At 35.7% G+C, this 12,783-nt stretch overlaps 1 protein-coding gene across 2 annotated transcripts in view; it reads left to right on the forward strand.

Annotated features, from left to right (window-relative positions):
* The window catches only part of rad54l (RAD54 like), a 93,368-nt gene that overhangs the window by 4,405 nt on the left and 76,180 nt on the right, over nucleotides 1-12,783 (forward strand). For both annotated transcript variants that reach the window (XM_062038843.1, XM_062038844.1), the window contains exons 4-7: nucleotides 581-691; nucleotides 764-824; nucleotides 886-1,021; nucleotides 1,082-1,151. In XM_062038843.1, the coding sequence (XP_061894827.1) occupies nucleotides 581-691; nucleotides 764-824; nucleotides 886-1,021; nucleotides 1,082-1,151 (378 nt within the window). The remainder of the gene's footprint in view (nucleotides 1-580; nucleotides 692-763; nucleotides 825-885; nucleotides 1,022-1,081; nucleotides 1,152-12,783) is intronic.

Genomic DNA, 12,783 nt, shown 5'->3' on the forward strand with positions numbered 1-12,783 from the left:
TTTTCAAAATGATTCAAATTAGCTAGTTTTTCTCTTCTTTTTTTCGGTTGAATTTTGAATTTTAAAGAGTCGAAATTGAAGATAAACTATGTTTCAAAATTTAATTGTAATTTTTTTCGTGTTTTCTCCTCTTTTAAACCGTTCAATTAAGTGTAAATATCATTAATTATTAATAATAACATAGAGTTAAAGGTAAATTGAGCAAATTGGCTATTTCTGGCAATTTATTTAAGTGTTTTGAAACTGGTAGCCCTTCGCATTAATCACTACCCAAGTAGCTCTTGCTTTCAAAAAGGTTGGTGACCCCTGATGTACAGTATGTATGTTAATACTAATTAATAACATATTTGTTTTAGTTGTATGTATACATTTTTTTTAGCCTTTTTAAAGAAAATAGAAAATAATGCAAATTACTTGATGACATGACGGTAACCATGCCTGTAACCACGCCCCCTCCGCCACTGGTATCTTGGCAGTTTAGGGGAAACCCTGGTATCATACCGTGAGATTTGGATACCGTTACATCCCTAATAATAAATGACTCGCATTCAGAGAGTGTGTGTTCTGTGATGGTTGGCAGGAAAAAAGAAGCAAAAGTGATCCAGGGGTGCGAGACAATCACGTGTCTCCGTTCAGGAAGCCTCTGACGCAGCTGAACGCTCGGCCGGAGTGTGCGGACGCCGACAAGCACGTGAGAGCATGAACGCCTCGTGTTGACTTCTCTGTAGGACCCAAGTCCAACTGTCACAAATGTCCCCCGCAGGAGGAGTTCATCCGTAGGATCCTCTCCAAGCCGTTTAAGGTTCCCATCCACAATTACACTGGTAAGCTTCGTCTCCTGGCCTCTCGCTACCTGAGCTGATTGTGGGCGTGGTCTCCCCGCAGGCTCGCTGGGAATCCGAGCGCTCGGCCTGAAGCGTGCGGGCGTGAGGCGAGCGCTCCATGACCCGTTTGCAGACGACGCCCTGGTTCTGTTTGAGCCCCAGTTACTCGGCGCCCACCAGCAGCTCAAAGCGGACAAGTAGGTTTATCACCGTATCTTCTTTGGTCTTCAGCTTGGTTTTAAACGTTTCTTTTGCAGGGACAAACTTCCCGTCCACGTTGTTGTGGATCCCATCTTAGGGAAGGTGCTCAGACCGCACCAGAGAGAGGTAACCGCCGTCGTTGCACCTTAGCCAAGGCTAATAGTGAGCAGGGCTGGGCGATTAAACGATATCAATATACAGTACAGGCCAAAAGTTTGCAAAGCCCGAAAATGGCAGAAAATGCATATTTTTTTACAAACTAAATGCTAAAATGTCGTAAAGGGAGATCCTTAGACAAAAATAAAATAATTAAAAACTGTCTTGCTTCAACTGCCCAATACTAGTCCTATACATGTAGGAGATGTCTCAAAACTTCATCAGGAGTCCCGACAAAACCCAAAAATGGCATAAAATGTATTTTTTTCGAAAACTTTTTTTGATTAAACCCGTAAATGTAAGAAAATGCAAATTTTACGAAAAAAAATATTTTCCTAAAATGTTGTAAAAAAATTTAAAAAAACGGACTTGCTTCAGCAGCACAATTCTGGTGCTGTAGTTGTAGGAGATGTCTCAAAACGTCATCAGGAGTCCCGACAAAATCCGAAAATGGAAGAAACTGTAAGGAAACGCATATTTTACGAAAACAATTTTTTGCTAAAATGTCGTAAGGGGGGACCCTTACAAAGAATTCCAAAAAACGGACTTGCTTCAGCAGCACAATTCTGGTGCTGTAGTTGTAGGAGATGTCTTAAAACGTCATCAGGGGTCCTGATTAAACCCGTAAATGTAAGAAAATGTAAGAAAATACATATTTTACGGAATTTTTTTTTTGCTAAAATGTCGTAAGGGGGGACCCTTACAAAAAATTCAAAAAAACGAACTTGCTTCAGCAGCACAATTCTGGTGCTGTAGTTGTAGGAGATGTCTTAAAACGTCATCAGGGGTCCTGATTAAACCCGTAAATGTAAGAAAATGTAAGAAAATTAATATTTTACGAAAAAAAATATTTTGCTAAAATGTCGTAAAAAAATTCAGAAAAACGGATTTGCTTCAGCAGCACAATTCTGGTGCTGTAGTTGTAGGAGTTGTCTTAAAACGTCATCAGGGGTCCTGATTGAACCCGTAAATGTAAGAAAATGCATATTTTACGAAAAAAAAATATTTTGCTAAAATGTCGTGAAAAATTTCAAAAAAACGGACTTGCTTCAGCAGCATAATTCTGGTGCTGTAGTTGTAGGAGATGTCTCAAAACGTCACCAGGAGTCCCGACTAAACCCGTAAATGTAAGAAAATGCATATTTTACGAAAACATTTTTTTGCTAAAATGTCGTAAGGGGGGACCCTTACAAAAAATAAAAAAAAACGGACTTGCTTCAGCAGCACAATTCTGGTGCTGTAGTTGTAGGAGATGTCTTAAAACGTCATCAGGGGTCCTGATTAAACCCGTAAATGTAAGAAAATGTAAGAAATGCATATTTTATGCAAAAACATTTTTTACTAAAATGTCGTAAGGGGGGACCCTTACAAAAAATTCAAAAAAACGGACTTGCTTCAGCAGCCCAATTCTGGTGCTGTAGTTGTAGGAGATGTCTTAAAACGTCATCAGGGGTCCTGATTAAACCCGTAAATGTAAGAAAATGCATATTTTACGAAAAAAAATATTTTGCTAAAATGTTGTAAAAAAAATTCAAAAAAACGGGCTTGCTTCAGCAGCACAATTCTGGTGCTGTAGTTGTAGGAGATGTCTCAAAACGTCATCAGGAGTCCCGACTAAACCCGTAAATGTAAGAAAATGTAAGAAAACGCATATTTTACGAAAACATTTTTTTGAAAAAATGTCGTAAGGGGGGACCCTTATGAAAAATTCAAAAAAACGGACTTGCTTCAGCAGCACAATTCTGGTGCTGTAGTTGTAGGAGATGTCTCAAAACGTCACCAGGAGTCCTGACTAAACCCGTAAATGTAAGAAATTGTAAGAAATGCATATTTTACGAAAAAAATTTTTTTCTAAAATGTCGTAAGGGGGGAGACTTACAAAAAATTCAAAAAAACGGAATTGCTTCAGCAGCACAATTCTGGTTCTGTAGTTGTAGGAGATGTCTTAAAACGTCATCAGGGGTCCTAATTAAACCCGTAAATGTAAGAAAATGTAAGAAATGCATATTTTAAGAAAAAAAATATTTTGCTAAAATGTCGTGAAAAAATTCAAAAAAACGGATTTGCTTTAGCAGCATAATTCTGGTGCTGTAGTTGTAGGAGATGTCTTAAAACGTCATCAGGAGTCCCGACTAAACCCGTAAATGTAAGAAAATGTAAGAAAATACATATTTTACGAAAAAAAATGTTTGCTAAAATGTCATAAGGGGGGACCCTTACAAAAAATTCAAAAAAACGGAATTGCTTCAGCAGCACAATTCTGGTTCTGTAGTTGTAGGAGATGTCTTAAAACGTCATCAGGGGTCCTGATTAAACCCGTAAATGTAAGAAATGCATATTTTACGAAAAAAAATATTTTGCCAAAATGTCGTGAAAAAATTCAAAAACACGGATTTGCTTCAGCAGCACAATTCTGGTGCTGTAGTTGTAGGAGATGTCTTAAAACGTCATCATGAGTCCCGACTAAACCCGAAAATGTAAGAAAATACATATTTTACGAAAACATTTTTTTGCTAAAATGTCGTAAGGGGGGACCCTTATAAAAAATTCAAAAAAACGGACTTGCTTCAGCAGCACAATTCTGGTGCTGTAGTTGTAGGAGATGTCTTAAAACGTCATCAGGGGTCCTGATTAAACCCGTAAATGTAAGAAATGCATATTCTACGAAAAAAAATTTTTTGTAAAATGTCGTGAAAAAATTCAAAAAAACGGATTTGCTTCATTAGCATAATTCTGGTGCTGTAGTTGTAGGAGATGTCTTAAAACGTCATCAGGAGTCCCGACTAAACCCGTAAATGTAAGAAAATACATATTTTACGAAAAACATTTTTTGCTAAAATGTCGTAAGGGGGGACCCTTACAAAAAATTCAAAAAAACGGAATTGCTTCAGCAGCACAATTCTGGTTCTGTAGTTGTAGGAGATGTCTTAAAACGTCATCAGGGGTCCTGATTAAACCCGTAAATGTAAGAAAATGCAAATTTTACGAAAAAAAATATTTTGCTAAAATGTCGTGAAAAAATTCAAAAAAACGGATTTCCTTCATTAGCATAATTCTGGTGCTGTAGTTGTAGGAGATGTCTTAAAACGTCATCAGGAGTCCCGACTAAACCCGAAAATGTAAAAATACATATTTTACGAAAAACATTTTTTCCTAAAATGTCGTAAGGGGGGACCCTTACAAAAAAATTCAAAAAAACGGACTTGCTTCAGCAGCACAATTCTGGTGCTGTAGTTATAGGAGATGTCTCAAAACGTCATCAGGAGTCCCGACTAAACCCGTAAATGTAAGAAAACGCATATTTTACGAAAACATTTTTTTGAAAAAATGTCGTAAGGGGGGACCCTTATAAAAAATTCAAAAAAACGGACTTGCTTCAGCAGCACAATTCTGGTGCTGTAGTTGTAGGAGATGTCTTAAAACGTCATCAGGGGTCCTGATTAAACCCGTAAATGTAAGAAAATGCATATTTTATGCAAAAACATTTTTTACTAAAATGTCGTAAGGGGGGACCCTTATAAAAAATTTAAAAAAACGGACTTACTTCAGCAGCCCAATTCTGGTGCTGTAGTTGTAGGAGATGTCTTAAAACGTCATCAGGGGTCCTGATTAAACCCGTAAATGTAAGAAAATGTAAGAAATGTATATTTTAGGAAAAAAAATTTTTTTGCTGAAATGTCGTGAAAAAATTCAAAAAAAACGGATTTGCTTCATTAGCATAATTCTGGTGCTGTAGTTGTAGGAGATGTCTTAAAACGTCATCAGGAGTCCCGACTAAACCCGTAAATGTAAGAAAATACATATTTTACGAAAAAAAAATGTTGCTAAAATGTCGTAAGGGGGGACCCTTACAAAAAATTAAAAAAAACGGAATTGCTTCAGCAGCACAATTCTGGTTCTGTAGTTGTAGGAGATGTCTTAAAACGTCATCAGGGGTCCTGATTAAACCCGTAAATGTAAGAAAATGCAAATTTTACGAAAAAAAATATTTTGCTAAAATGTCGTAAAAAAATTCAAAAAAACGGACTTGCTTCAGCAGCACAATTCTGGTGCTGTAGTTATAGGAGATGTCTCAAAACGTCATCAGGAGTCCCGACTAAACCCGTAAATGTAAGAAAATTTAAGAAATGCATATTTTACGAAAAAAAATATTTTGCTAAAATGTCGTAAAAAAATTCAAAAAAACGGATTTGCTTCAGCAGCATAATTCTGGTGCTGTAGTTGTAGGAGATGTCTCAAAACGTCATCAGGAGTCCTGACTAAACCCGTAAATGTAAGAAATTGTAAGAAAATGCATATTTTACGAAAAAAAAATTTTGCTAAAATGTCGTAAGGGGGGACCCTTACAAAAAATTCAAAAAAACGGACTTGCTTCAGCAGGACAATTCTGGTGCTGTAGTTGTAGGAAATGTCTTAAAACGTCATCAGGGGTCCTGATTAAACCCGTAAATGTAAGAAAATGTAAGAAATGCATATTTTACGAAAAAAAATATTTTGCTAAAATGTCGTAAAAAAATTCAAAAAAACGGATTTGCTTCAGCAGCATAATTCTGGTGCTGTAGTTATAGGAGATGTCCAAACGTCATCAGGAGTCCCGACTAAACCCGTAAATGTAAGAAATTGTAAGAAAATGCATATTTTACGAAAAAAAATTTTTGCTAAAATGTCGTAAGAGGGGACCCTTACAAAAAATTCAAAAAAACGGACTTGCTTCAGCAGCACAATTCTGGTGCTGTAGTTGTAGGAGATGTCTTAAAACGTCATCAGGGGTCCTGATTAAACCCGTAAATGTAAGAAAATGCATATTTTACGAAAAAAAAATATTTTGCTAAAATGTCGTAAAAAAAATTTAAAAAACGGACTTGCTTCAGCAGCACAATTCTGGTGCTGTAGTTGTAGGAGATGTCTCAAAACGTCATCAGGAGTCCCGACTAAACCCGTAAATGTAAGAAAATGCATATTTTACGAAAAAAAAAATTTGCTAAAATGTCGTAAGGCCATACAAAAAATTCAAAAAAACGGACTTGCTTCAGCAGCACAATTCTGGTGCTGTAGTTGTAGGAGATTTCTTAAAACGTCATCAGGGGTCCTGATTAAACCCGTAAATGTAAGAAAATGCATATTTTACGAAAAAAAAATTTTTACTAAAATGTCATAAAAAATTTCAAAAAAACGGTTTTGCTTCAGCAGCACAATTCTGGTGCTGTAGTTGTAGGAGATGTCTTAAAACGTCATCAGGGGTCATGATTGAACCCGTAAATGTAAGAAAATGCATATTTTACGGAAAAAATGTTTTGCTAAAATGTCCTAAGGGGGGACCCTTACAAAAATTTCAAAAAAACGGACTTGCTTCAGCAGCACAATTCTGGTGCTGTAGTTGTAGGATATGTCTTAAAACGTCATCAGGGGTCCTGATTAAACCCGTAAATGTAAGAAAATGTAAGAAAATACATATTTTACGGAATTTTTTTTTTGCTAAAATGTCGTAAGGGGGGACCCTTACAAAAAATTCAAAAAAACGAACTTGCTTCAGCAGCACAATTCTGGTGCTGTAGTTGTAGGAGATGTCTTAAAACGTCATCAGGGGTCCTGATTAAACCCGTAAATGTAAGAAAATGTAAGAAAATACATATTTTACGGAATTTTTTTTTTGCTAAAATGTCGTAAGGGGGGACCCTTACAAAAAATTCAAAAAAACGAACTTGCTTCAGCAGCACAATTCTGGTGCTGTAGTTGTAGGAGATGTCTTAAAACGTCATCAGGGGTCCTGATTAAACCCGTAAATGTAAGAAAATGTAAGAAAATTAATATTTTACGAAAAAAAATATTTTGCTAAAATGTCGTAAAAAAATTCAGAAAAACGGATTTGCTTCAGCAGCACAATTCTGGTGCTGTAGTTGTAGGAGTTGTCTTAAAACGTCATCAGGGGTCCTGATTGAACCCGTAAATGTAAGAAAATGCATATTTTACGAAAAAAAAATATTTTGCTAAAATGTCGTGAAAAATTTCAAAAAAACGGACTTGCTTCAGCAGCATAATTCTGGTGCTGTAGTTGTAGGAGATGTCTCAAAACGTCACCAGGAGTCCCGACTAAACCCGTAAATGTAAGAAAATGCATATTTTACGAAAACATTTTTTTGCTAAAATGTCGTAAGGGGGGACCCTTACAAAAAATAAAAAAAAACGGACTTGCTTCAGCAGCACAATTCTGGTGCTGTAGTTGTAGGAGATGTCTTAAAACGTCATCAGGGGTCCTGATTAAACCCGTAAATGTAAGAAAATGTAAGAAATGCATATTTTATGCAAAAACATTTTTTACTAAAATGTCGTAAGGGGGGACCCTTACAAAAAATTCAAAAAAACGGACTTGCTTCAGCAGCCCAATTCTGGTGCTGTAGTTGTAGGAGATGTCTTAAAACGTCATCAGGGGTCCTGATTAAACCCGTAAATGTAAGAAAATGCATATTTTACGAAAAAAAATATTTTGCTAAAATGTTGTAAAAAAAATTCAAAAAAACGGGCTTGCTTCAGCAGCACAATTCTGGTGCTGTAGTTGTAGGAGATGTCTCAAAACGTCATCAGGAGTCCCGACTAAACCCGTAAATGTAAGAAAATGTAAGAAAACGCATATTTTACGAAAACATTTTTTTGAAAAAATGTCGTAAGGGGGGACCCTTATGAAAAATTCAAAAAAACGGACTTGCTTCAGCAGCACAATTCTGGTGCTGTAGTTGTAGGAGATGTCTCAAAACGTCACCAGGAGTCCTGACTAAACCCGTAAATGTAAGAAATTGTAAGAAATGCATATTTTACGAAAAAAAATTTTTTCTAAAATGTCGTAAGGGGGGAGACTTACAAAAAATTCAAAAAAACGGAATTGCTTCAGCAGCACAATTCTGGTTCTGTAGTTGTAGGAGATGTCTTAAAACGTCATCAGGGGTCCTAATTAAACCCGTAAATGTAAGAAAATGTAAGAAATGCATATTTTAAGAAAAAAAATATTTTGCTAAAATGTCGTGAAAAAATTCAAAAAAACGGATTTGCTTTAGCAGCATAATTCTGGTGCTGTAGTTGTAGGAGATGTCTTAAAACGTCATCAGGAGTCCCGACTAAACCCGTAAATGTAAGAAAATGTAAGAAAATACATATTTTACGAAAAAAAATGTTTGCTAAAATGTCATAAGGGGGGACCCTTACAAAAAATTCAAAAAAACGGAATTGCTTCAGCAGCACAATTCTGGTTCTGTAGTTGTAGGAGATGTCTTAAAACGTCATCAGGGGTCCTGATTAAACCCGTAAATGTAAGAAATGCATATTTTACGAAAAAAAATATTTTGCCAAAATGTCGTGAAAAAATTCAAAAACACGGATTTGCTTCAGCAGCACAATTCTGGTGCTGTAGTTGTAGGAGATGTCTTAAAACGTCATCATGAGTCCCGACTAAACCCGAAAATGTAAGAAAATACATATTTTACGAAAACATTTTTTTGCTAAAATGTCGTAAGGGGGGACCCTTATAAAAAATTCAAAAAAACGGACTTGCTTCAGCAGCACAATTCTGGTGCTGTAGTTGTAGGAGATGTCTTAAAACGTCATCAGGGGTCCTGATTAAACCCGTAAATGTAAGAAATGCATATTCTACGAAAAAAAATTTTTTGTAAAATGTCGTGAAAAAATTCAAAAAAACGGATTTGCTTCATTAGCATAATTCTGGTGCTGTAGTTGTAGGAGATGTCTTAAAACGTCATCAGGAGTCCCGACTAAACCCGTAAATGTAAGAAAATACATATTTTACGAAAAACATTTTTTGCTAAAATGTCGTAAGGGGGGACCCTTACAAAAAATTCAAAAAAACGGAATTGCTTCAGCAGCACAATTCTGGTTCTGTAGTTGTAGGAGATGTCTTAAAACGTCATCAGGGGTCCTGATTAAACCCGTAAATGTAAGAAAATGCAAATTTTACGAAAAAAAATATTTTGCTAAAATGTCGTGAAAAAATTCAAAAAAACGGATTTCCTTCATTAGCATAATTCTGGTGCTGTAGTTGTAGGAGATGTCTTAAAACGTCATCAGGAGTCCCGACTAAACCCGAAAATGTAAAAATACATATTTTACGAAAAACATTTTTTCCTAAAATGTCGTAAGGGGGGACCCTTACAAAAAAATTCAAAAAAACGGACTTGCTTCAGCAGCACAATTCTGGTGCTGTAGTTATAGGAGATGTCTCAAAACGTCATCAGGAGTCCCGACTAAACCCGTAAATGTAAGAAAACGCATATTTTACGAAAACATTTTTTTGAAAAAATGTCGTAAGGGGGGACCCTTATAAAAAATTCAAAAAAACGGACTTGCTTCAGCAGCACAATTCTGGTGCTGTAGTTGTAGGAGATGTCTTAAAACGTCATCAGGGGTCCTGATTAAACCCGTAAATGTAAGAAAATGCATATTTTATGCAAAAACATTTTTTACTAAAATGTCGTAAGGGGGGACCCTTATAAAAAATTTAAAAAAACGGACTTACTTCAGCAGCCCAATTCTGGTGCTGTAGTTGTAGGAGATGTCTTAAAACGTCATCAGGGGTCCTGATTAAACCCGTAAATGTAAGAAAATGTAAGAAATGTATATTTTAGGAAAAAAAAATTTTTTGCTGAAATGTCGTGAAAAAATTCAAAAAAAACGGATTTGCTTCATTAGCATAATTCTGGTGCTGTAGTTGTAGGAGATGTCTTAAAACGTCATCAGGAGTCCCGACTAAACCCGTAAATGTAAGAAAATACATATTTTACGAAAAAAAAATGTTGCTAAAATGTCGTAAGGGGGGACCCTTACAAAAAATTAAAAAAAACGGAATTGCTTCAGCAGCACAATTCTGGTTCTGTAGTTGTAGGAGATGTCTTAAAACGTCATCAGGGGTCCTGATTAAACCCGTAAATGTAAGAAAATGCAAATTTTACGAAAAAAAATATTTTGCTAAAATGTCGTAAAAAAATTCAAAAAAACGGACTTGCTTCAGCAGCACAATTCTGGTGCTGTAGTTATAGGAGATGTCTCAAAACGTCATCAGGAGTCCCGACTAAACCCGTAAATGTAAGAAAATTTAAGAAATGCATATTTTACGAAAAAAAATATTTTGCTAAAATGTCGTAAAAAAATTCAAAAAAACGGATTTGCTTCAGCAGCATAATTCTGGTGCTGTAGTTGTAGGAGATGTCTCAAAACGTCATCAGGAGTCCTGACTAAACCCGTAAATGTAAGAAATTGTAAGAAAATGCATATTTTACGAAAAAAAAATTTTGCTAAAATGTCGTAAGGGGGGACCCTTACAAAAAATTCAAAAAAACGGACTTGCTTCAGCAGGACAATTCTGGTGCTGTAGTTGTAGGAAATGTCTTAAAACGTCATCAGGGGTCCTGATTAAACCCGTAAATGTAAGAAAATGTAAGAAATGCATATTTTACGAAAAAAAATATTTTGCTAAAATGTCGTAAAAAAATTCAAAAAAACGGATTTGCTTCAGCAGCATAATTCTGGTGCTGTAGTTATAGGAGATGTCCAAACGTCATCAGGAGTCCCGACTAAACCCGTAAATGTAAGAAATTGTAAGAAAATGCATATTTTACGAAAAAAAATTTTTGCTAAAATGTCGTAAGAGGGGACCCTTACAAAAAATTCAAAAAAACGGACTTGCTTCAGCAGCACAATTCTGGTGCTGTAGTTGTAGGAGATGTCTTAAAACGTCATCAGGGGTCCTGATTAAACCCGTAAATGTAAGAAAATGCATATTTTACGAAAAAAAAATATTTTGCTAAAATGTCGTAAAAAAAATTTAAAAAACGGACTTGCTTCAGCAGCACAATTCTGGTGCTGTAGTTGTAGGAGATGTCTCAAAACGTCATCAGGAGTCCCGACTAAACCCGTAAATGTAAGAAAATGCATATTTTACGAAAAAAAAAATTTGCTAAAATGTCGTAAGGCCATACAAAAAATTCAAAAAAACGGACTTGCTTCAGCAGCACAATTCTGGTGCTGTAGTTGTAGGAGATTTCTTAAAACGTCATCAGGGGTCCTGATTAAACCCGTAAATGTAAGAAAATGCATATTTTACGAAAAAAAAATTTTTACTAAAATGTCATAAAAAATTTCAAAAAAACGGTTTTGCTTCAGCAGCACAATTCTGGTGCTGTAGTTGTAGGAGATGTCTTAAAACGTCATCAGGGGTCATGATTGAACCCGTAAATGTAAGAAAATGCATATTTTACGGAAAAAATGTTTTGCTAAAATGTCCTAAGGGGGGACCCTTACAAAAATTTCAAAAAAACGGACTTGCTTCAGCAGCACAATTCTGGTGCTGTAGTTGTAGGATATGTCTTAAAACGTCATCAGGGGTCCTGTTTAAACCCGTAAATGTAAGAAAATGTAAGAAAATACATATTTTACGAAAAAAAAATTTGCTAAAATGTCGTAAGGGGGGACCCTTACAAAAAATTCAAAAAAACGAACTTGCTTCAGCAGCACAATTCTGGTGCTGTAGTTGTAGGAGATGTCTTAAAACGTCATCAGGGGTCCTGATTAAACCCGTAAATGTAAGAAAATGTAAGAAAATTAATATTTTACGAAAAAAAATATTTTGCTAAAATGTCGTAAAAAAATTCAGAAAAACGGATTTGCTTCAGCAGCACAATTCTGGTGCTGTAGTTGTAGGAGTTGTCTTAAAACGTCATCAGGGGTCCTGATTGAACCCGTAAATGTAAGAAAATGCATATTTTACGAAAAAAAAATATTTTGCTAAAATGTCGTGAAAAATTTCAAAAAAACGGACTTGCTTCAGCAGCATAATTCTGGTGCTGTAGTTGTAGGAGATGTCTCAAAACGTCACCAGGAGTCCCGACTAAACCCGTAAATGTAAGAAAATGCATATTTTACGAAAACATTTTTTTGCTAAAATGTCGTAAGGGGGGACCCTTACAAAAAATAAAAAAAAACGGACTTGCTTCAGCAGCACAATTCTGGTGCTGTAGTTGTAGGAGATGTCTTAAAACGTCATCAGGGGTCCTGATTAAACCCGTAAATGTAAGAAAATGTAAGAAATGCATATTTTATGCAAAAACATTTTTTACTAAAATGTCGTAAGGGGGGACCCTTACAAAAAATTCAAAAAAACGGACTTGTTTCAGCAGCCCAATTCTGGTGCTGTAGTTGTAGGAGATGTCTTAAAACGTCATCAGGGGTCCTGATTAAACCCGTAAATGTAAGAAAATGCATATTTTACGAAAAAAAATATTTTGCTAAAATGTTGTAAAAAAAATTCAAAAAAACGGGCTTGCTTCAGCAGCACAATTCTGGTGCTGTAGTTGTAGGAGATGTCTCAAAACGTCATCAGGAGTCCCGACTAAACCCGTAAATGTAAGAAAATGTAAGAAAACGCATATTTTACGAAAACATTTTTTTGAAAAAATGTCGTAAGGGGGGACCCTTATAAAAAATTCAAAAAAACGGACTTGCTTCAGCAGCACAATTCTGGTGCTGTAGTTGTAGGAGATGTCTCAAAACGTCACCAGGAGTCCTGACTAAACCCGTAAATGTAAGAAATTGTAAGAAATGC

The sequence above is a fragment of the Entelurus aequoreus genome, linkage group LG27 (assembly GCF_033978785.1).
Source record: "Entelurus aequoreus isolate RoL-2023_Sb linkage group LG27, RoL_Eaeq_v1.1, whole genome shotgun sequence".
Lineage (NCBI taxonomy): Eukaryota > Metazoa > Chordata > Actinopteri > Syngnathiformes > Syngnathidae > Entelurus > Entelurus aequoreus.